Source organism: Chionomys nivalis, chromosome 2 (genome assembly GCF_950005125.1).
Source record: "Chionomys nivalis chromosome 2, mChiNiv1.1, whole genome shotgun sequence".
NCBI lineage: Eukaryota > Metazoa > Chordata > Mammalia > Rodentia > Cricetidae > Chionomys > Chionomys nivalis.
In genome coordinates this window covers 94,277,681-94,303,617 of record NC_080087.1, presented here as the reverse complement: position 1 = coordinate 94,303,617, position 25,937 = coordinate 94,277,681, and the positions used below count along the sequence as shown (strand labels likewise).

General features: G+C 38.2%; 1 protein-coding gene and 1 pseudogene across 1 annotated transcript in view; both read right to left on the bottom strand.

Moving 5' to 3' along the window:
* Positions 1–25,937, bottom strand: part of Fbxl17 (F-box and leucine rich repeat protein 17) — a 465,950-nt gene that overhangs the window by 418,015 nt on the left and 21,998 nt on the right. The window contains exon 4 of the mRNA XM_057758272.1: positions 8,518–8,649. Within this exon, the coding sequence (XP_057614255.1) occupies positions 8,518–8,649 (132 nt within the window). The remainder of the gene's footprint in view (positions 1–8,517; positions 8,650–25,937) is intronic.
* On the bottom strand, positions 10,105–11,111 carry LOC130866685 (60S acidic ribosomal protein P0-like; annotated as a pseudogene).

Below are 25,937 nucleotides of genomic sequence, written 5' to 3'. Positions count from 1 at the left end.
GGTCCTCGGTTCTAAAAGAAGCAAGCTGAGCAAGGCAGGGGAAGCAAGCCAGTGAGCAGCAACTCTCCATTTCCTCTGTATCAGTCCCTTCCTCCAGGTTCCTGCTATTTGAGTTCCTGAGCGGACTTCCTTCAGTGATTACTGTAATGTGGGGGGGAAAAAGCCTTCCTTCCCAGGCTGTTTCTGTCATGGTGTTTCATCACAGCAATAGTAACCCTGAATGAGGCCTATGTGTTACATTAAATCTGTAAACAATTTTGGTAGTATAGCTGTTTTTACACTATTAATTCTGCCCATCTAGGAGCAATGCAAACTCTTTTCATCCTCTGATACTGTCATTTCTTTCTTCAGTGTCTTCAAGTCTTCATTACAGAGGTCTTTCTTTTCTTTGGCTGGGTATATTCCTAGGTGTGTTGTTGGTTTGCTCTTTGGTTTTTGTTGTTATTGTTGCTTTTAAGCTATTATAAATGAGGTAGTTTTCCTAATTTCATTCCCTAAGAGTATACTGGTGGTTTAATATGAAAGCTACTACTTTTTTTATATAAATTATATACCCTACAATTTCATGTGTTTATCAGAGCTAAGGGTTTTTCAGTAAGTATTAAGGTCTCAGGTATAAACTCATGTCATCTGCAAATATTAACAGTGACTCTTTCCTTTCCCGTGTTTACCTCCTTATTTGGCTATCCTTGTTTCACCCCTGATGTGAGAGGAAATGCTCGAGTTTGTCTCGAGTATAATGCTGGCAAAGGGTTTGTTGTACAACTGCTGTTATCTGGAGGTCTGTTCCATCTATTTCTAATATCTGGAGGATTTTTATCAAAAAAGACAGGATGAATTATGTCAGATGTGGAAGATTATTTATACAGCATATTCCATTTATTAATTCACATATGTTGACCCAATCTTGCTTCTCCTGGATGAAGCCCACATGGCCATAATGTATGACCATCTTAATGTGCTCCTGAATTTGGTTTGCAACTATTTTGCTTAGAATTTTTGCATTTATGTTCAGAGACATGCACATCTAGGTTTATTGCTGCCTTATTCAATACAGCAAGAAAACGGAAACAACCTAGAAGCCCAAAACATGAACAAATAATAAAAATCTGGCACATACATAAAAGGGAATTATTATTCTACTCTAAAGAAAAAGGAAAACCAGTAAACTTGTGGATGGCCTTATAATATATAATATTAAATGAGGTCACCTAGTCTGAGAAAACAAGATCCCATGCTCTCTTCCATATGCAGATCTTAGCTATAATAAAAACATGCATATATGTAAACAGCTGTAATTATGGGTAGAACATATATGAGAAGAATAAAAAAGGTACTATTGGGTGACGATGGACAGAATGCAGAAAAAAGAACAGGAGTCATAAAAGAAGATAGGAAGCTAATTGTTTTATAGTTTCAACTCTGTTGTCCTTTTTCCTTGCTTGTGGAATATAAGTCCATAAACATGAAATGGACAGGAAATTTACAAAGCTCAGTTAAACTTAGACTTCAGAATTATTTCTGACTTCCATGACTTCAGAATGGCTATTCTAACTATATAGAAGTTCAATAATATAGATTTTGAGACTGGGCAAGTATTTGTTTGAATAGTTGCCTAAACCCAAATGTATGTTGACTGTATTTGTAAAAATTCACTACACTAACCATTTTTATTTTAAAAAGCAAAGACTTCAAACAAGAGCAATGTAGACAACCTCTGTAAGATAAGTAGGTAAATCCGCAGCGCCCACAGCGACAGCTCCACCCACAGCTTTGCACGGGGACGTAACTGGTACAGATTCTGGAAGAAGACCAGATATGTCAAAAGCCAAGCGTCAGAGTGTTCACAGTTAAACGTCTTTTAAATAATAAAATAAAGGAAGAGTTGTAAATTATGAATCTGTTAACCAGATTAAAACAGTTTGTAAACTACATTTAGAGAGGTAAATTTTAAGGAAAGAAAGGGGGAAAGGCAAAAAGAAAAAGGCGAAAAGCTAATTCTCCAGTTCTTCTGTCTAAGCCTAACCACTAAAATAAGGAATGAAGTTAAGCCTCAGATAACCTCAAACCTTAGCACCTCACTACTGTGAATAGAGAAACCATTAGCCAACTTCCACCTAGATCCCAATAATACCTCTCGTTTGCTGACTGGCAAGCTAGACAGTAGATGGGGAAAACAAGTGCTCATAAATGACAAGCTTAATGTACTCCCAGCATCCCTCTGGCACCCAGCCTTATAAATTTCTATCTGCCAAGCCTAATGATGTGATTCTTTATCTTAACACACTATCTCCTGGCACCAGCATCAAATGCAAAGCCCAAACAGCACTTTCGCTCTTGTATCTCAGAGATAATTTGATTTGCTCACATCTTTTCAATTTCTTAAAATATGCAATCCTAAGAAATAAAATAAAAAGACTTAAGAGCATAAAAAATTTTAAATTACTCATCAAACAAACAAGAGACACAAGTAGGGACCTCCAACAACTAGGAATTATCTACTTATAACTGGAAATTTTAAACTCAAGGGAGTAATCAAAAATTTGACACCAAAGTTATTTTAGAAAAAGAATATAAAAATAGTATATATAGTGTCCTACTTTGAGCATAATCCACCATACACTTTCCACACTAGGTTGTCTGTATCCTAACTCTAAGTTAACTTCCTCTGAGGTTCTGCTAGTATCTGGACATTTCCATCATCAGCTGATGAGGTCCTTGAGTTTATCGAATAATTTTAATATTATTAAACAAATAAAGACAAGTAAATCTGCGGGGTAAAAATATTAATGCACTACCAAAAAAAGTTATTTAGACATTATTCAAGTCACTGCCTGTCCTCCATACAACACCGGCACACAGGATACGTAGAAATAGACACATATTCATTCTTGTTTTACTATGCATTTAAAATGATAGACTAAATGCATTTGTTAATAAGATATCTGGTATATCAAAGACACACTCAGATATCAATAAACTGAAAAGAGAATGACAAGACCTGGTAAAGAATGCCGAAGTAAACTGATATCCTGTTAACTAATTTCTACTTTCAATTATGTTCACCTTTCAAATACTATAAAGCCAATTAATTAACAGAGCATACAAGTCAGCATTCTGACAAGAATTCTTTAGTCTATTCGATTACAACTACATGTGTTCTCCCTCCAAATACTCCCCAACTTCACTGAACAAAAATAGCCCACAAAAATTACATCATTGGGATGGTAACTAAATTAAAAGAAATTTACTTGTTTCTTTAAAATAAAATTCCAAAAACTGTTGATTCTGCATCTTTAAACTATATAGCTATTATTTATTTGTTCAAATGTATCTTCTTTTTAAAAGCATATTCCCAAAGTATTTAAAGAAATATATTTGGATAGCATGTTCAATTCAGCAGTAACCCATATATCACTAAAGCATTATTGACTGAATCTGTTTTATGTCTGCACTTGGAAAGGAAAAGACAGAAGGTGAGTAGACACTCGCTGCCCTCAAAAGAAAGGACAAGCCATTAGCAGGAAGCACATCTAAATCACTTTACTTAATGAGAGTGACCTAGCATTTAGTAAAAAGAAATTGAAACTGAACTTGTCTTTGACCATGCAGAAATGTTTTCAATAAGCACAGCAGACTCACCCACAGATTTTGCTGTAATATTGTCTATAACAACAAAAATGCCTGGCACAATATAAGTGACTTCAATTAAGAACAGATAGCAGGAGGATATAACAGATAAGTAGCAGTTAAAGAAATGAATTACATAGCCTTTGTGGCTAGACCTCAACAATTAAATTAAATACCAAGAAAAGGCTGACCATATATTATGAGATCAAATACTTAACCACATGACAAGAGATATAAATTACATGTGAAGACAATTAAACACCATGTTATTCACGTGGGCGTTAAAATACTTTTTAAAGGTCATTGTTATAGCTCCCTTTAGAAAAAGAAAATGGGAAACAACAATGCAAGATGGCAGATATTTAAGCAGCCTTGCTTTATTTCTTCAAAAGCAGCAGAAATTTAATATAGTATTGACAATTTCTGCGTGGTGGGAAGATTTCCTACTCTTGTACTTTGCATCCTCCCGTTTCCTTCTCAGATATAAGAACATTCACATCTCCTTCTACTTCACATGCAAAGACAATTTCAATCTGTAGCATTCCTCATGCAGTTAGTTTCACATGACACAAAGAGAACTATCCCCACTAATACCAACTGAAAGACAAAAACTTTAAATGAAGCCTCACAGCAGCATCTTTGTAGTTGCATCAAGGATGAAAAAGCTCTGTCGGTGAAACAGATACCGAGACAATGCTGCCATCTAAAGGCCAAATGAAAGATGTGTACAGTCAACTGCAGTGATTCCCAACTGCATAGGAGCTCCAGTAGTCTTGGAGAGCAGAGTAAGAGTTCATTCGAAGGCTGATCAAAGCACCAGTCAAACTCTATAGCATCCTGTCTGGCACAGTGTTCCTTCTTAAGTACATCTATTAGTAGTTAATGTAATTGGCAAATGAGCAATAGTACTTGTCAAAACAAAAACAGTTGACTACTTACACATTTCAGTCTATTACACAAATATGCTTAAGTCCTATGGGAAGTTAGCTATCTGTGATTCAATCATCCAGCAGCACTCAATGAGTTCTGAACTTCCTTCCAGGAACCTTAGTGAGAATTATGTTGGCTTCTCTTTAAGGTTTATCGCAGCACTTTAAATTCCTCATGAAAACCAAATCCAGATCTTACATCCTTCGGATTTAGGTATATGGCACGTTATCAATGCAAAACAACATGGACACAAAAGTAAGAAAATAAAGTATAACCTCCCAGCATGAATAGCGCCCCCTTTGGAAGGCCATCGGCTAAATCCTGAGGTGACAACAGAAGTACTCCTCTGTGCTTTCCTAACAGGAAAACAAGTGTCAGTCAAGGCAACAAATATTCCTACTAAAGACTAGAAAATGCTTAACATAGGATTAGTAACCTTTAATTTATGTTGTGTTCCATAAAAATGAAAGCTTAGTAAATTCGGCTATGACAAAATATGAATTACCTTACGTTCCTAGTATATCTTATGGGTCAGAATTTGTACTAAGCAATTTGTGAGTATTTGTTATGACATTTAATCTTCAACTATAACCTGAAAGACAAATATTAATATAACATCATTAGCAAATGAGGTTTAAATGATCGTCAATAATTTTACACAACTGAGGAACAAAATGTCAGTCTATCTAACCCAGAAAACCTAACTCTCTATAAGTTCATACACTCTCAAGTGATTACTTTCATATCTACTTTAAAAGGAAATGTGAGGTGTTTTTTATTGTGTATTTTCAAGGTAAAAGCATAATTTGAGGTAATAAAAGCACTTAATTTAAGCCATAGTGCTTCAATTTTTAAGTAGTTTTTAAATAGTGTCATCTCAACAGACAGGTGATGCCTGAAAACTCCTTCCACAACTCAAGTTCGTACATGTAAAGCATTTTATTACATTCACAAAGAATGGGTCACTGTTGGGACCAATTGGAGTCCTGGCTTTCAGCTGCTCTTCCCTGCTAGAGCCTTCTGATTGGAGTTACTAGAAGCTGTGCCTTGAGGATCAGAGGATGGGCTTTTCACCTATTGGCCCACTTGACTGCTGGGTATTTAAGCCTCCATTGTGCTATGAAAAAAAGGGCTTTGTACCAGTGATTAGACATCCGTGTGTCTGTCTGTCTCTGTGTGTGTTTGTGTATTTCAACCTCCAACCCCTTGCTTGAAGCTCGCAAACTGTATTGTAGCGCATAGAGCGCAGACGGAGACACGGGGGTGGGGGGGTGGGGGGTGCGCAGCAGGTCACCTTTGAGCACTAGCATATTCATAGTGCCAGAAAGCACCAAGAAAGCTTCAAAGGAAGGAGACAACCAACAGTCCTACCCACTTAAGACACCTATGAACCACATCAATGACTAGCATGCCATGATAACCCTAAGGGTGCAGTAGTGACAAGCATACCTTGGTGGTAACCACCAGATCTCATACTGGATTTAAAACCTGGTCAGTAAAAGGAAGACCAATCCTGTCTGGTACTGGAAACCTACCTAACTATTCAGTACAAGTGAAATCATGGTTCCTAGAGGAGAATCTGCAACCATTAATTTACTAAGCTACCAAAATCCCTAACAACAATCCATAAACATTTGTCTTTATACCCACAGATAAGTGGTCTTCACCACAAGGAAACTTCTCTTTGCAAGAGAGACCACTACAGAAAACCAGAATGAATCAAAAGGCTATTGTGAACCCCAGTCACAACGGCTAGATCTACAAAGCATCCCCTCACCTAATGCTCAGGGAACACTGCAAAACAGGAGGCAGGAAGACTGTAAGAGCCAGAGGAGCAGAGAGTTCGCTGAGCGACGGTGTCTCCTAGTAACTTCAGAAGCTACACACATAAAGTCTCACCAAAGTGACCACCCGAGCATGCGCTTAACAATGATGACACCAAAGACTTGCCAAACTGGATGGGGAAAAAGCGTGAGGCCTGAACCATACAAAAAGAACCTCAAACAACTGAGGAAAGCTGGAGTGGGGGAGGGGCTTCCCCAGGGAAGAGCGCACTGACTGGTACCAAAAGGTCAGCTCTGAAAACACAAACGCAAATGACTATACACACTAAACAAGTCATTTTCAGGAATACATATGTATGCAATAACGATTAGAGAAAGAGGCCATGAATTTGAAGGAGAGTAGGGAGGGGTATATAGGAGGGTTTGAATGGAGAAGAAAGGCAAGAGGAAAATGTTACAATTATACTATAATCTCAAAGTTTTTTTAAATTTAAAAATTTTAAAAGCCGAAAAGGACAACAAAATGTCTACATTTTAAGACGTAAGTTAAAAGCAAGTCTTTTTTATAAATACATTATTTCCTTTTTTTAAATATTTATTTATTATGTATACAATATTCTGTCTCTGTGTATGCCTGCAGGCCAGAAGAGGGCACCAGACCCCATTACAGATGGTTGTGAGCCACAATGTGGTTGCTGGGAATTGAAATCAGGACCTTTGGAAGAGCAGGCAATGCTCTAAACCTCTGAGCCATCTCTCCAGCCCCTAAATACATTATTTTCAACACTGGAAACTCCCACTAGCTCCTCCCAAGTGATAATAGTTTCTGGTAATTGATATGATGTCCCTATCAGTTAAAACTAAATGGCTTTGCGTTTCATTCAGCCATAATTAGGACTGAAATTCAAATACAAGGTACATCATGGATGAACCTAGAAAAAGACACAAAAGATCACATACTATGTAATTCCACTTGTATAAATCATATAAAATAGGCTAACTCATAAAAACAGGAAATAAATTCGCAGTTACCAGGTGCTAGAGAAAGAGAAAATGGGGAGTAATGGATGGCTAAAGATCAGAGTTTGGTCTAATAAAGAAATGTTATATAATTAGATATTGGTGATGATTGCACAGCTTTATGTATAGTGATATATTATTGGTGTCTTAATAAATAAAGCTTGCCATAATACTCAGCCACACAGGCCAGAGAGTGATAGCACACACGTTTAATCCCAGGACTCAGGAGATAAAGACAGATGGATCTCTTGTGAATTTAAGGCCACCCCGGGCCACACAAAATTGCATCTGTTTAAAAGAGAAACAATGCTCACATAAAACTGATCCCAGCAGTTAGAATAACTCGCCTTTAATCCCAGCACTAGGGAGGTGGAGACAGGAACAATATGGCTGGGCAGAGAAAGGGATATAAACGGGGAGACAGGAGCTCAGAGCAAAGTGGAGTTTGAGGATTCATGGAGACTGGATCTTGCCCATTGTGTCTGAAGTCTTGGTAGAGGTAAAAGGTCTCTAGTGGATGGTTGCTTTGCTTTTCTGATCTTCAGGTTGAACCCCAATATCTGTCTCTGGGTTTTTATTGTTCATGCAACATTATGGATATAATAAAAACAAAGAATCTTATGTGATTACATGTCAATAAAAGAAAATGGAGTAGAGCATTAATACATGTAAAACACATATGTATGTGCTAAAATGTAACACTTATGGAATTATCAAGATTATCTACCCAAATTTATTAGATCCTATCTTTTCACCATTCTAAGCAAAATGTTTTATTTATAAATGTATACATTCCTGAGCATTAAAATATCCTTAATCTAGAATTGTTATAATTCCTAGAGGGACCACAGAAACTCCAATAATGGACAGGTTTTGCTAACAAGTTTTATCTATTCCAGCTGACCTGAGGTAACTCACTGTTGGAATTCTTTAAAGACACAATAAGCAAGTTAGTGAATAATACTTAACAACCCAGAACCACACACAAGCATCTATCTGCTTAGACGAGCGCACGGTAAAAAGGTCTGGAAAAGATTTCTGCTTTTCAATAAGTAGGATTTGCCACTAGATAACCAGAAGACAATTTGTAAATAAAATCCAAGGAATTCAAAGGGCAACAAACGGAAGAGCATGAGTGAAACCAAGTACTTACCAATTTGTTTTCCTGCATGTATATTCTTTGTAACTTCAGGCAGCCCTTAGCTATGACAATCATGCCTTCATCTGAGATCTTGTAACACTGGCCAAAGTGAATGTCTTTGAGTTCTCTGCATTTTGAGCCCAGCTGTAAACAAAGACATTTGAATCAATGCTCAGAAAATGACAAAGGCAGCGTATTTCTAGTGCGCAGCATTCTGAAGTAGCTATCCCAAAGTTAATGATTTATAAGTTACTTTTAAAATAACATAAAGCAGTATTTTATAAAAGCATCTACATTCTAACAGTCCTATTTCATCTACCTCATAGTACACCAAAGTACACAGACTCCTTAACAGTTTAAGCTTACACTTTTACTTCTATTAAGTCTTAATAGAGTGGTAGATGGGGGAAAACCTAAATAAACAAATTACAGTATAATCATAAAAATCAGTATTATATGGTCATTAAAATCTCAGGAGGCAGGGGCAAGCTGATCTCTGTGAGCTCAAGGCCAGCCTGGTCTCCAGAGCTAGTTCTAGGACAGCCAGGGCTGTTACACAGAGAAACCCTGTCTCTAAACATATGAAAATGTATACACTTTTATAGTATAATATGTATGTGTTTAAATGAACATGCACATATACAAAGAGACTGAAATACATACCAACATGCATACAATTAGCTTTGATTAATGACAGCATAGAGACTTATTCCTCTGACTTTTTATTACTTGCTCTTTAAATTAGCACATCGAGTACTGCTTCATTATGGTATTTTCAAGGAAAATTTGTTATGGCTTATTCTCCTGCCCCATCACCTCCCTTTCCTTCATCCCCTCCCCCTATACCCTACCCCTCCATCTTCCCACTCTCCTTTCTGTTTTCATGTCACATGGATAACCTTGTCTGCTCCTTCCTCAGAAAAATTGCTCTCTTGATCTCCTAATTTCTCAAGTTTTGCCCATATTCCTCTCCCCAGTTTGTCTGTCTCTCTGTCTGTATGTTAAAAACTGAAATTCCTATATAAAACAAAACATGCAGTCTCTGTCTTGTCTGGGTCATTCTGCTTTAAAAACTGTACAGATCCATGTGTTATTCCTGCAAATGTAACAGTTTCACTTATCTTTACAGCTAAGCAAATTTTCACTGTGTGTCGGGTTTTTATTATCCAGTCATCTACTAATGGGCAACTAAGCTTGCTTCCCGTTCTGCCACACTGAATAAATCAGCAGGAACCAGGATGCACAAGTACATCTGTGCTAGGATGCAGTCCTGTGAATACAGGCTCAGAAGTGATGCGGCCAGGTCACAGGGTAGACTGGGCTGTATGCTCTGAAGACCCTCCACACCAGCGTCCATAAAGGCTAACACTAGCTTACACAATCATCAGCTGTGAGCAAGGTCCCCTCTCCCCACACCCGCACCATGATTTCCTGTCATAGCTTTCTGACTGGGATGAGATGGAATCTCAAAGTTATTTTAATTTGCATTTTCCTGACGGCTAAGGACACTGAACAGTTCTGTAATTTTTTTTAACAGAAGTAAGCTTTTATTTCCATGTTTCTTGGATTAAGTTGTCTGAATTGGTTGCTTTGAGAGGATTATTCAGAGAGACCAAATCCCACATCTTCCATCTGATTCCTCCAACTCTTCCTTGGCTTCAGGCTTTGCTGGGGCTGCAGCAGCAGCAAGAGCAGCAGTGGCGGCGGCAGCCACAGGGGCAGCAGCCACAAATGCAGATGGATCAGTCAAGAAGGCCTTGACCTTTTCAGTAAGTGGGAAGGTGTACTCAGTCTCCACAGACAGAGCCAGAACCCGCTTGTCCCCACTGATGATCGAGTGTGGCACCGAGCAACAGTCGGGTAGCCGATCTGCAGACAAACACTGGCAACATTCCGGACACCCTCTAGGAAGCGAGAGTGCAGAGCCTGCTCTGTGATGTCAAGCACTTCTGGTTTGTAAATGCTGCCATTGTCAAACACCTGCTGGATGATCAGCCCAAAGGAGAAGGGGGAGATGTTCAGCATGTTCAGCAGCGTGGCTTCACTGGCTCCTATTTTGTCTCCAGTTTTTATCAGCTGCACATCACTCAGAATTTCAATGGTGCCCCTGGAGATTTTAGTGGTGATGCCTAAAGCCTGGAAAAAAGAGGTCTTCTTGGGCTCCAGACCAGTGTTCTGGGCTGGCACAGTGACCTCACATGGGGCAATGGCACCAGCACGGGAAGCAGCTGGCACCTTATTGGTCAGCAACATGTCCCTAATCTCAGTGAGGTCCTCCTTGGTGAACACAAAGCCCACATTCCCCCGGATATGAGGCAGCAGTTTCTCCAGAGCTGGGTTGTTCTCCAGGTGCCCCCAATGGCCTTCCGCATCATGCTGTTCTTGCCCATCAGCACCACAGCCTTCCCTCACAGGGACATGCGGATCTGCTGCATCTGCTTGGAACCCACATTGTCTGCTCCCACAATGAAGCATTTTGGATTATCATCCAAAAGTTGGATGATCTTAAGGAAGTAGTTGGACTTCCAGGTCACCCTGTCTTCCCTGGGCATCACGGCGGTGCATCAGGAATTGCCACGCAGGGTTTAAAGACGATGTCACTCCAACGAGGATGCCTGGCGAGAGCCAGTTCTGTAAATATTTATTGACTATTTTTGTTTCTTCTGAGAATTGTCTGTTTCATTAGTTCATTTCCTTTCATTTTAGAGGAACTATTTAATTTTTGCACTTCTTCATAAATTCTAGATATTGGTTCTTGTCTGAAGTACAGCTGGCAAGGATTTTATCCTCTTTTGCAAGATGGCTATACATTTTGCTGATGCTTTTAATTTTGTAAAGTTTCATTTGATAATTTTGGGGGTTATTTCCTATTCAGAAGGTTCTTGTCTACATTCTACCTTTAAGTGTATTTTCTGTTTTGTTTTTTTGTTTTTGTTTTCAGGCTTTACCATTAAGGTCTCTAATCCACTTGGAATTGTTTTGTTTTTTTACAGTGTGAAAGACGTCTGTTGAATACTTTGTTTTTTTAATATCTATTTATTTATTATATATACAATATTCTGTATGCATGTACACCTGCAGGCCAGAAGTCAGAAGACAGCACCAGATCTCATTACAAATGGCTGTGAGCCACCACATGGTTGCCGTGAATTGAACTCAGGACCTTTGGAAGAGCAGGCAATGCTCTTAACCACTGAGTCATCTCTCCAACCCAATACTTTGGTTTTTTACCTGCAGCATGTGTTGGCACTTTGGTCAAGCATTACACGGTCAGAACTGTGTGGGTTTATCTCAGGGTCCTCTCTTCTGTCCCACTGGTTTACATACCTGATTTTTCTGAAAGTATGTTTTGGTCTTGACACTATAGGTGGGTGGTAGGCTTCTGAGTCAGGTATTAGAATACCTTCAGCTGTGTTCTATCTCCTTAGGAATTCTTCAGCTATTCTTGGTTTTCTACATTTGATATAAACTTCTGGGCTGTTTTCTAGTTCAGTAAAGAATGTCATTGGAATTTTGACGGTGATTGTATTAAATCTGTATATTAATTTTGATAATATAACCATTCATAACTTTAATGTTGCTAATCTAGAAGCATGGATGATCTTGCCATCTTCTGGTGTCTTCTTTGGATTCTTTTTTCAGTGTCTTCAAGTTTTCAATGTAGAAGTCTTTCACTCCTTTGGTTTGGTTTATTCCTGGATACTTTTAAAGAATATTTTCCCTGATTTCTTTCTGGAAGAGTTTGCTTTCAGTATGTAAAAAAGTCACTAACTTTTGCATATAGATTTTGTATCTTGCGACTTTGCTGAAAATGTTTACAAATACTTTGAAATACTTTCATTACCACTACTATTCATCATGCTCATTAATATCAACCGCCAAATCCCATGACTTCATCAAAAGAAGCAGGTACATTTCTAGGACTCACACTAAGAAAGCTGAACCCAAACCAGTATTACAAGTCTGAATTGGTTCACATGTGTCTGACAGAGATAAAAACAGGACTATTCAAAGTCTGCTAAGCACCACTTAACCCTCAGACATCTCCATTACTTGCGACATGGTCCTTGGTCCTGGTCCACAATGGCAGGAGACTGCTTTCCTGGGCAAGAGAAAATACCGGGGCTCTGAGTATTTGGGAGCAGAGCACAGAGTTTGACTTCTGGCACTAAGAGCAGAGGAACATTGCTGATAAATCTGAGATTACATGGAAGTTCATACTTGTAGAACTGGAGGAACTTTTAAAAATCTATTAATGTTCCAAACTGAAAAGGTTCATCCACATTCTAGCACAGATGAGCAAAACAGACATATCAGCACACAAATCATCATGCAATTTCACAATTCTAGTTATGAAGAAGATTCTCTAGGCTTCAAACAAAATTTAGATTCACACAAAGGAATGAATGAAGAATGCCTCAAACTTAACGTTAAAATAAAGCCACAGAGCAGTATCATCAAATCTTGAATGACTGAATTTCTAGAGCAGAAATCTGCACCCAAAACTTGAATGAAGCCTGAAAGTAGAACTAGAGGTTTAATGGGGGGGGAGGCCTGTTTTATTTGTTTTTCAGACATGTAAGTTCTCAAAAAATTATCTCCCATGTATTTTTAATAAGGATGGTATTTTAAAAGGTACCCTAAACCTGATAGTGATGGCACACACATTTAATCCCAGCACTCGGGAGGAAGAAGCAAGTGGATCTTTGTGAGTTCAAGGCCAGCCTGGTTGACAGAGCTCATTCTAGGACAGCCAGGGCTACACATAAAAACTTTGTCTCAAAAAATAAATAAATAAATAAATATATATATATATATATATATATATATATAAAGAAAGAAAATAAAGGTACTCTACAAAGCATGACACTATATCAAAAAAAAAAGAAGACATAAGAACTAGGTAAGGTAAATATAATAAAAGCTATTTACAGCAAGCCGACAGCTAACATTAAATTAAACGGAGAAAAACTCAAAGCCATCCCACTAAAATCAGGAACACGACACGGATGTCCACTTTCTCCATACCTCTTCAATATTGTGCTTGAAGTTCTAGCAATAGCAATAAGACAACATAAGGGGATCAAGGGGATTCGTATTGGAAAGGAAGAAGTTAAGCTTTCATTATTTGCAGATGATATGATAGTATACATAAGCGACCCCAAAAACTCTACCAAAGAACTCCTACAGCTGATAAACACCTTTGGTAATGTGGCAGGATACAAGATCAACTCCAAAAAATCAGTTGCCTTCCTATACACTAAGGATAAGGAAGCAGAGAGGGAAATCAGAGAAGCATCACGTTTCACGATAGCCACAAATAGCATAAAATATCTTGGGGTAACTCTGACCAAGGAAGTGAAAGATCTATTTGACAAGAACTGTAAGTCTTTGAAGAAAGAAATTGAAGAGGATACCAGAAAATGGAAGGATCTCCCTTGCTCTTGGATTGGGAGGATCAACATAGTAAAAATGGCAATTCTACCAAAAGCAATCTATAGATTCAATGCAATCCCCATCAATATCCCATCAAAATTCTTCACAGATCTGGAGAAGACAATAACCAACTTTATATGGAAAAACAAAAAACCCAGGATAGCCAAAACAATCTTATACAATAAAGGACTGTCTGGAGGCATTACCATCCCTGACTTCAAACTCTATTACAGAGCTACAGTACTGAAAACAGCATGGTACTGGCATAAAAACAGAGAAGTCGACCAATGGAATCGAATAGAAGACCCTGACTTTAGCCCACAAACCTATGAACACCTGATTTTCGATAAAGGAGCTAAAAGTATACAATGGAAAAAAGAGAGCATTTTCAACAAATTCTGCTGGCAAAACTGGATGTCAATCTGTAGAAGAATGAAAATAGATCCATATCTATCACCATGCACAAAACTCAAGTCCAAATGGATTAAAGACCTCAATATCAGTCCGAACACACTGAACCTGATAGAAGAGAAAGTGGGAAGTACACTACAACACATGGGCATAGGAGACCACTTCCTACGTATAACCCCAGCAGCACAGACACTAAGGACATCATTGAATAAATGGGACCTCCTGAGACTGAGAAGCTTCTGTAAAGCAAAGGACACTGTCACCAAGACAAAAAGGCAACCCACTGACTGGGAGAAGATCTTCACCAACCCCACAACTGACAAAGGTCTGATCTCCAAAATATAAAAAGAACTCAAGAAACTAGACCGTAAAAGGCTAATCAACCCAATTATAAAATGGGGCACTGAGCTGAACAGAAAATTCTCAAAAGAAGAAGTTCAAATGGCCAAAAGACACTTAAGATCATGCTCAACTTCCTTAGCGATCAGGGAAATGCAAATCAAGACAACTTTAAGATACCATCTTACACCTGATAGAATGGCTAAAATAAAAAACACCAATGATAGCCTTTGCTGGAGAAGTTGTGGAGAAAGGGGTACACTCATCCATTGCTGGTGGGAATGCAAACTTGTGCAACCACTTTGGAAAGCAATATGGCGGTTTCTCAGGAAATTCGGGATCAACCTACCCCTGGACCTAGCAACACCACTCTTGGGAATATACCCAAGAGATGCCCTATCATACAACAAAAGTATATGCTCAACTATGTTCATAGCAGCATTGTTTGTAATAGCCAGAACCTGGAAACAACTTAGATGCCCTTCAATGGAAGAATCGATGAAGAAAGTATGGAGTATATACATATTAGAGTACTACTCAGCAGTAAAAAACAATGACTTCTTGAAGTTTGCATACAAATGGACGGAAATAGAAAACACTACCCTGAGTGAGGTAAGCCAGACCCAAAAAGAGGAACATGGGATGTACTCATTCATATTTGGTTTCTAGCCATAAAAAAGGACATTGAGCCTTTAATTCATGATCCTAGAGAAGCTAAATAAGAAGGTGAACCCAAAGAAAAACATATAGGCATCCTCCTGAATATTAACCTTCATCAGGCAATGAAAGGAGACAGAGACAGAGACCCACATTGGAGCACCGGACTGAAATCTCAAGGTCCAAATCAGGAGCAGAAGGAGAGAGAGCATGAACAAGGAACTCAGGACCGCGAGGGGTGCACCCACACACTGAGACAATGAGGATGTTCTATCAGGAACTCACCAAGGCCAGCTGGCCCAATCTGAAAAAGCATGGGATAAAACCGGACTTGCTGAACATAGCAGACAATGAGGACTACTGAGAACTCAAGAACAATGGGAATGGGTTTTTGATCCTACTGCACGTGCTGGCTTTGTGGGAGCCTAGGCAGTTTGGATGCTCACCTTACTAGACCTGGATGGAGGTGGGTGGTCCTTGGTCTTCGCACAGGGCAGGGAACCCTGATTGATCTTTGGGCTGACGAGGGAGGGGGACTTGATCGGGGGGAGGGGGAGGGAAATGGGAGGCGGTGGCGGGGAGGAGGCAGAAATCTTTAATAAATAAATAAATTTTAAAAAAAGAATAAATTTTTTAAATCCTTTTTAAAAAAAAAAACTACGCAAGGGGCTGGAGAGATGGCTCAGAGGTTAAGGGCATTGCCTGTTCTACCAAAGGTCTTGAGTTCAATTCCCAGCAACCACATGGTGGCTCACAACCATCTGTAATCGGGTCTTGGTGCCCTCTTCTGGCCTGCAGGCATACACACAGATAGAATATTGTATACATAATAAATAAATATTTAAAAAAAAGAACTAGGTAATAGGAAATCAAACCCAACATCAAGATGAAAAGAACTAATGGATTACGCTGAAGACATATTAAGATGGCGTTGCTGCAACAGTATACAAGAAGCCCAGGCTACAGTCTCCAGGGTGCCCTAGCTAAGTTTAAGAAGGCAATTTCGTTCAACTGCAAAACATAGTTGCACTAATGCAAGAAAATCTTTGAGCTCCACTAGTGCTGAATATAAAACTGAAGAAGGTAGAAAGACACTAAATCCAATCAAAGCAAACTACTGTAGAGAAGAATGTAGTACATCATTATAAAATGTGAATAACAACACTCATTTAACAAAAAGCACAACAGAAATTCTGTCACAAGGTGAAAGGATAAGAGTCAGAGAAAGCTGTGTAAGAGTGCTGAATTCTGGAAAAAGAAAGCAGCTGTCTAGCTGAAATGGATAAGCAGATAAGCAAGGTAGAGAAAAGACTTCCTCCTTCCAGAGGAAGTAAAAATGGTTGCACTCCTAGAGGGTACACTCATCCCTCTATAATTAATAAAGGAGAAATGCTCATCTCATCCCTACACTCCTTCGCTTATGAACAAACTGCTCCCAAGAAGCAAGCGCTCTTGACTGCTCTGAGTGGGACACCTCAGTTGGTCTGTTTTATCAGATAGCCAAATGCCAGAGTCATGTTAACAAGCTCACTTAGCTCCAGGAGAAACAATATCATCTACTTAAAGTTTCTGAGAATTAATATGATATGATTTATTCCAGCACTGTTTCTTTGTTTTATTCTCAAACTATTTGATTCTGGCCAAAACAGGACAGGCCTCCCTGTGACCTTAGCAATTATCGCATCAGAAAAAAGACTGACAAGTAAAACAATTTACATACAAGGAATGTCTAGGGCTTTGGTGATAAGACTTCAGGCTAAGACAAGATATTTAAGTTGATTGCATGGAATACTAACATTTACAAGTGATTCTGATGGTTTTACCTACAAGGAAATGACATCATGGCAAGGAAAAAGACCAACTCATTCTGTTAGGTCAAGCTAGTTATTAGAGAAGAGCGTCTCAGGAAGCAAGTTAGTGTGACTCACTACAAAAGGAGTAAACATCAGTTAACGGCATGTCATTTATGGTTACTATTTTAGACAACATCCCCCACAAAGTAGAGGAAGTCTGATTGAACTGATTATCATTATTTTATCCATAAATGTCCCAAGTTCTAGACTTGGGTGCTGTCAATTTTACATTTTATTTACATTTTACAATTTACAGTACATTTTATTGACATCCTTCAAATCTCTCAGTGTTGTAATGTGGGCCATGGCCCACAGTAAAACACTCGAAGAGAATCAACCAATCCTTGTACCTTTCTCTGTATGTTTTCCCAAGTCTCACCCACAGAAAGGTCTTACAAGTCTTCTAAACACGGGATTCTCTATCGAAGAAGATACTAAAGACAATGATGCTATGACCCTGCCAAGTGTAGAGATTTCCATTAGATCTCTGCCAATCAGTTGAGACACACACAAAAACAGGTCGTGCCTTAAAAATAAGATATATCCCTGTCTGAGTCACTGTTCTTGCTGTAAAGAAACACCACGACCAAGGCAACTTGGGGAGGAAAGTTTATTGGCTTACACTTCCACATCACTGTCCATCATCAAAAAAAGTCAGGATGGAAACACAGGGCAGGAATGTTGAGGCAGGAGCTGATGCAGAGGCCATGGTGGAGTGTTGCTTAGTAGCTTGTTCCTCACGGTTTACTCAGCCTGTTTTCTTATCGAATTCAGGGCCACTAAGCAGGGGTGTCCCCATCTACAATGAGCAGTAATTAAGAACATGTTTTACAGGATTATCTGCTTACATCTGGAGGCATTTTCTCAACTGAGGTTCCCTCCTCTCATATGTGTCAACCTGACATAAAGCTAGCCAGCATAACCAGTAAACAAGGCTTCATCTAGACCATCAAGTAGAAGGATCTGGGAAACACTGTGAACTTTCCACAGATGCACCAGAATGAACAGAAAACAGAGCATATGAGAAATAAGTTGATCACCCAGGAATCACTACATCCATTAATGAAACAATTTCTGTTTTCTAGTCTCCTGTTTCCTAACGGCGTAAAAAGTCAACAAGCTCTAGAAACAAGAACACAGGGCAAACTGCTACAGAGGATCACCCTTTACCAGAACCGAGACCTCCTGCCTCACTACACACACACAACTGTACAAGCCTCACTGACATAAGTTTCCAGATTTATCAGAGAAAAATCCTTCATGATTCTGGCCGTGGAAGAAAGTATTCTGATTACACCAGAAAATTTCAGGTTGTCTTGTTTCACTTTAAGACAAGGTCCAACCATGTAACCCTGGCTGGCCTAGCAATCTCAGAGATTCAGGTGCTGGGATTAAAGCTATGTGCCACATGCCTTGCAACGTTCCTTCCTTAACAGAGATTGTCCTCAGGAGAAACCCTTCACCTGAGCCTTACAGGCTGGAGTTTGTCAAAGCCAAATCCCCTGAGAAATCCTTTTCCTTGGGACATACCTAACTCTAGTCAGCTGTGCTCATCCTATCCCACCTAAGGCCGAAGAAAAAATAGAAGCACCAGGGGATTTTATTTTAACACTGCAGGTACACACTCACCAAAAGGTTAAAAGCCCTCATCACAGGACTAGCGAAGACTCCCTCTACCATACACAATCCTTCCCACACTCTACTGAAGGCTCATTTACAGAAGTACCATTTGTCAAAATAGAATATTCACAAAGTATATTAAAAAGTACAGATGAATACCTAGAAAGGGAAAAGAGAATTAAAAATCATTAGAACCAGACTATGACAGATCTGGAATGCTGAATTATTAGACTAGGATTTTTTTAAATTATGTCTATTATACTGAGGGCTTTAATGGAAAACATAGGCTACTATGCACACACATAAATAAGTTAACAAATAAATTTATTAAGATATGCACAGTAACCGGGCGGTGGTGCACACCTTTAATCCCAGCACTCAGAAGGCAGAGGCAGGCGGATCTCTGTGAGTTCAAGGTCAGCCTGGTCTACAAGAGCTAGTTCCAGGACAGGCTCCAAAGCCACAGAGAAACCCTGTTTTGAAAAATCCAAAAAAAAAAAAAAAAGATGTGCACAGTACATTCAGAAAACTTAGAAGCATATTAAATAAGCATATTTTATTAAATTTTCAATTAATTTTAAAAGGACCTGAGTGTATATTGAGGGTTTTAAGTTGAGACAAAAAGAAAGTACTTCAAAGAAATGATTCAGAAATATAGGAAAAAAGATATCACAATTATTAACTTAAAAAAAAAGCTTAGAATAGTTATACTAATTTAAGACAGGACAAACTTCAGTTTAAGAAATTAACCAGAGCCGGGTGGTGGCACGTGCCTTTAATCCCAGCACTTGGAAGGAGGCAGAGGCAGGTGGATCTCTGTGAGTTTGAGGCCAGTCTGGACTACAAAATCTAGTTCCAGGAGAGACTCCAAATCTACACAGAGAAACCCTGTCTCAAAAAAGTCAAAAATAAATAAATAAATAAATAAATAAATAAATAAATAAAAATTTAAAAAAAAAAAAAAGAAGTTAACCAGGAAACAAATAATGACAAAGGGGACAAAATACACCAGGATGCCATAATAATCAATGACAGAGTATGCAAGTAATCATAAAAAGTGAGAACGTGTGAAGCAAAAGCTAGCTACAAGAAAAACAAACAAATCTATCATGGTGGTTATGGATATTAATATCCTACTGTCCCAAATTAGCAGATCTACCAGACAAGACAAAACAAACAAAAACAGTAAAGATAGAGCAGAACTGAATTCAACTACATAATCAATTGTCTGGATAAAATGGGTATTATAGACCATCTCATTCATTAAGACAAGAATATAGATTCTTGAAAAGTTCGCAATTATTCAGCAAGACTGACTAAATTCTGGATCATAAAAGCCAACTTAACACAGCCAAAAAAAAAAAAAAATAGCAAGTATACACTGTTGTGAGACCACAATTAAATGAAAAATTAGTAACAGAAACATCATTGAACTTTTCATATATTTACAAATTAAACAATGTTTCTTTAAATAACACATGAAAAGCGGAGGGAGGGAGGGAGGGAAAAAAGCCAAGCCTCAAGAATCACTTGAAAACATTCTCAAGTAAATGAAAGTCCAACACATTCAATTTTACAGACCAGATCAAAAGCATTTGTTAGAGAGGAGATACATACATAATTTGGATGCTACTGTAAAGAGTGTCTGGGTTCTGTTTGACTTTTTTAATCCTGGTACTTCACTAAAAATTTGCCTAATTTTTTTAATGTTTTCTATAAACAAAAGCATGTCACCTCAAACAGAGGCAGCTTCGTTTCTTTCTTTTCATGTTAATGCATTTCCCATGTTGAACCATGCTTAGATTCCTGGGATTAATCACATTTGTTCATATCAGGATATTATTTAGACATCCGCTGAATTCTGCTAAGACCTTGCTAAGAACTGTTACAAATGCATTAAAGAGATCCTCTGTTGCTTTGGTTGACTCGCTGACTGGCTAGATGGCTGGCTAGTTATATTTATGAATAAGCTGCCTCAAAAGATTAGTGTTAATTCTCCTTTAAATGTTAAAAGTTACCAGTGATTAATTCTTCAATAATTCAATCTCCTTACTTATTTTAAGTCTGCAAACTTTCTAATTCTTGGATCAGTTTGTAGTTTTATTCCTAGGTATTTGTCCATTGCTGGCTAATTTGATTGTGAAGCTACTCATTTTTTATGTTTTATGCAACTCAGTAGCAATGTCCACCTTAGGATTTAGTAATTTGAGTCTTTTCCTTGCCCCTACCCCCACCCTTACTAAACAAACTTAAAGTCTGTCAATTTGAAGGCTTATTTAAAGGAATCTGTTTTGGTTTTGCTTTTTCTATAGTCTCCTGCTCTTGGTTCTATGACTGGTTATTGCTATCTTCATCCTTCTGCTAGTCCTCGGGTAGGCTTGCTCTTCACTCATGAGCCTTCAGATACACAGAGGCTAATGATGTGAGGTCTAGCACTGTTTAGCGGAAGCTGTGAAACTCTAAGTGACCACGCTGACTCTCAGACATCTTGCTGTGCAGTATTTTACTTTTACTCATCCCAAGGTACTTCCTAAACTCCTTTGTGATTTCTCCTATGAGCCATGTGATTTCTCATATGAGCCTATGGGTATGAGGTACATTGTTCAATTTCCAAACATTTGAAGATTTTATAACTGTTTAATTTCCAGTTCATTCCATCATGGTCCAGTAAAACTACTTTGTTTAATTCAACATTTTTAAGTTTGTTAAAAGACAGTCTATTTATAAGAAAATTCCATGTGTGCATAAAGATATGTATTCTTCAATTTTCTTATTATTTATACACAATTTTCATTTTCCATTACTGCTTTGTGAATGATTTTCCTCAGCTTTTTGCGTATACTTTAAAAAAAACTGATTTAAATGTTTATCTCAGAAGTCCACTGCTTAGGTTTCCTTAAGGATGGAGTCTGTCCATTGTTTAAGATCTTTCAGTGTGCTACATTTTCTATTCTTGCATGCCTTGTGACTGTAGTCCAAAATTATTCGAAGGGCTAGAAAGATGCTCAGTGGTTAAGATAAGTTGCTACTTCTGTAGAGGACTCATATTCAGACATGAGCATGAGCATCCACGATGAGCAGCTCATAAACACCTATAAATCCAGTTCTGGGATCCAACGCCCCTGCTGGTCTCCATAAACTTTTTTACATAGTGATGCATTCATATCCACTCAGGCACACATACACAAATAAATTAGGTAGGGTAATTTGGTGACTTGGGAGATTTATTAACTCTCCTCCAGTCCCTGGGATTTACTGTTTTGGCAGCAAGGATTTCACAAGAGGTTTCCAGAAATAACAAGTTTAAAAGCAAAACCATCTGCCCCCGCTACACACACACACACACACACACACACACACTCTGCCTAGTCTTTGCAACCTGGCTCTGTGATTGGCTACTACCTTAACATTCTTCTTGCTATGCCCTGCTTTTTACTTTCTATACGAACTAAGTCACAGTTCTACAATTCATTATTTCTTTGAGTTTTAGTCAACCCTTTCTTGTTCTTATTGGGAGCAGGCATGGGGGGGGGGGTGTTTATGAGACAGGGGTATCACTATGTAGATGCATGCAATGATGAAAACTTACGGTCTTGGGTTTTCATAAACATGTATCCTGACATGAATCCACATGACTTTCCAAACTTTCCTGTATACAATGATGCTCTGACTGCCCTGATATTTCTGAGATGACACTAAAAATTAAAATGTCTCCCCCAGACATTTTATCTGAGACCTCAGGAAGGCTACTGTATAGCTTCTCATATGTTGTACAAAGCAACTACAAGATTTCTTTTCTATTTACCTTTAAATATTTTCAATCTATGTCTACTGCCTTTCCATCATAAAAAGTAGGTTATATATATATATGATACCTGCATCACTCCTTCAGGTAGCTCCCCAATAGATTAGATACACGCACACAAACAAACACAGAGTAACCTCTAAGTAAGATCTGCACTATTCCCTCTGGGACCAGGAACCTGCGCCTCACACTGGAAATGCAATTGCTATCTTTATGATTGCTGTCAACCAAGGAAGAAACTGGAACACAAACTGGGTTGTGGGAGGTAGCTGTTTGTTTTGTTTTTGTTTTTTGTTTTTAAGCCACAATGCTATATTCCTCTACTCTTACTTGGCTTTTTTTTGTTTTTGTTTTTGTTTTGAGGCATTGGTTTGTTTTGCTTTTTGATGTAGTTCTGACTGGCTTAGAGACCTCTCTGTAGACTAGGATACTAGCATCTACTCCAATGGGTTGTCTCTTGACAATCTATCTTCCCTTACCTGCTGTGGCCCTTTGTTTCCACTGGGAACCCAGAAGATCCAGCACCTCAGCTGCTTTTAAACAATTCCACAGAGCGTTATAGCTGCCTGTTCAAATATTTTGCTCATGGACTGAGGTTTACTGATTGTTTCTGTTTGTTTGTTTGTTTGGGCAGTGCTAGAGATAGAATCCAGGACCTTGTGTAGTCTAAGCAAACATCCTACCACTAAGCTGTATCTGTAGCCTAAATATTTATTTATTTATTTATTTATTTATTTATTTATTTATTTATTTATTTTTATTCTTTTTTAATTAAAATTTCCAACTGCTCCCCGTTTCCCATTCCCCTCCCCCTCCTCCCACACATTGCCCCCTCCCCCCACTCCCCTCCCCCATCCCCACTCCTCTTCTCCTCCCCCCAGTCCATTCCCCCTCCCTCTCGATACTGAAGAGCAGTCCAAATTCCCTGCCCTACAGGAAGACCAAGGTCCTCCCACTTCCATCCAGGCCCAGGAAGGTGAGCATCCAAACAGGCTAAGCTCCCACAAAGCCAGTTCATGTATTAGGATCGAAACCTAGTGCCATTGTCCTTGGCTCCTCATCAGCCTTCATTGTCCGCCATGTTCAATATTTATTTTTTGAAAAATAAAAAACTCATAGCACACAGAGACTGAAATTTACTGATGATTTAATTTTAGGTACTATTTTAATTTTAATAATTTAATATGGAAAAAATCTACAGTGGCTTATTTTCAGAAATATCTGAGTTCCATGATTCAAACTGGATTGTGACTGTCACATAAAATAGTAACAATGTATATTATTTCTTAAGCTTATTTTAATGATTTGAATATTAACAATCACTTCCTTGAAAACAAATGTTAGATGATAAAATATTAAGAAAACTAGATGATAAAATATTAAGAAAACTAAGATAGCTTATTACTCTTAATTAAATTGCTCCTTCCCCCAGATTCATGACTATAGTCTAAGACAACAATGATAGAGATATAACATACTCATAAAATTTTTCCATTGGTAAGATTATATGGCAAAATTTCTATGGAGATACAACTATCAGTATTCAAAGAATGATACTGTATAAAGAAGATAATGTTCAGTCAAAATAGCCCAACTTCTTGGCAAGGTAAATCAGCAGATAAAAGTGCTTGCCACCAAGTCTAGTGGCTGGAGTTCAATCCCTGGGACCCAGAAGAGAGATGGCTAGAGTTGACTACTCCAAGTTGTCCTCTTCCCTCTACCTGTACATCATAGTATGTGTACACATATACACACAACGAATTTACAGGGGGGGGCAAGGTAGCCCAATGGGTATAGACACCAGCCACTAAACCTGACTACCTGAGTTTGAATCCTGAAACCTACACAGTATAAGGAGAGAACTAGCTACCTCAAGGTGTCTCTAGCCTCTACATGTACACTATGGCATGTGGACACACACACACACACACACACACTAAACGAAGAGAAAAACTTTTTTAAACAGCAAAAGTTTTAAGTATATCATTATAGTCTGAAAAGCATTATCAAGCTTTTTTTATTTGAATTCAGTACTTTAAATATCATAGTCTTGATCTGTTAAAGCTTTAAATTGAAATGCTTTAAGTAATTGTTTGAAAAAATAACTCAAAAAACATATACATCTCGTGTTTGCTAAAACCAGTGAAAATTGTAGCACTTATGAAGGAAAGATAGTTCAAAGACATTATCAATAAAAAGCACGTGTGCATTTCTGAACCACTTGTCAGTTTATTGTCAGAAGTGAGGGGTGAATCAACAGAGTCAATTAACTGCTAAATTAAAAGTATTGGTTTACTAAACCAGAATACACTCCAAGCACAATTATCAAATTATCAAATATATCAAATATATTATAAAATTAATTCACCAGGTGGGTCAAGGGCAACATTTATTTAACACAGTAATATAGAATAAAAAAGGAAACAAAGGTACAATGCACACAAACCCTTGCTTGTGTATACATAAAATCCATTCTCTCTCTACTAACCTAGTACGCCAGTTTGTCAGTCAGAGCAATCTATATAAACAGCCCAGCCTTGGCCACACCTTGCTACAGCACAGGTAAGAATGGGAAAAGGGTACCCTACACTACAATAAGATTCCTATGTGATTATTCAAGAACAAAATTAGCTATGGAGGAAATAGACAACTTTCCTACTTCAATCAGAATACTGCATTGTATGAAGCTTCTTCATAATCTGTCCCTTAAAAAACTTGCTAATTTCCCTCTGCTTCAACAACTCTGACTTCATTCTTTTTCACACGTATTACTCAGGACATCCCCATGAGACTGCTAATGTGAAGTCTTTTGTGTTATATGACACTTAAATATGCAAAGATAACCCAGCTGTTAATACACTGACATTTGAAAAGTTTCTTTGTGAACTATGAAATGCTGAAAAAAAAATCCCATAAGAAATAAAATCATGCTACATCCATTAAAGTGTGTATTTCTCCAGAAAAGAGCAATTTAATTGATTTTAAGAATGCTGTAAAATGCTTTACCTATCCAAGGTAGAAATGAAATCAGAAAATATTAAAATAGGAAAACTGTTACTTCATAGCATGCCTGGGCAATGACACAGGCTCCCTTCCTTGCATGCTGGTGACATCTTTAATAAACACAAAGCGTAGTCATACTCAGTAGACTCCATTCAAGACAGTCTTCCCAAAGTTCTCCTCATTCAAATTTCAAAACATTCATATATAATACTTCTATGAGTAAGCCACTCTGTCAGGAAATGTTAAATGCTATTCCAAAAGGAAGCATATAAAAAGGAAATGTAGGGCTGCAGAGATGGTTCAGAGAG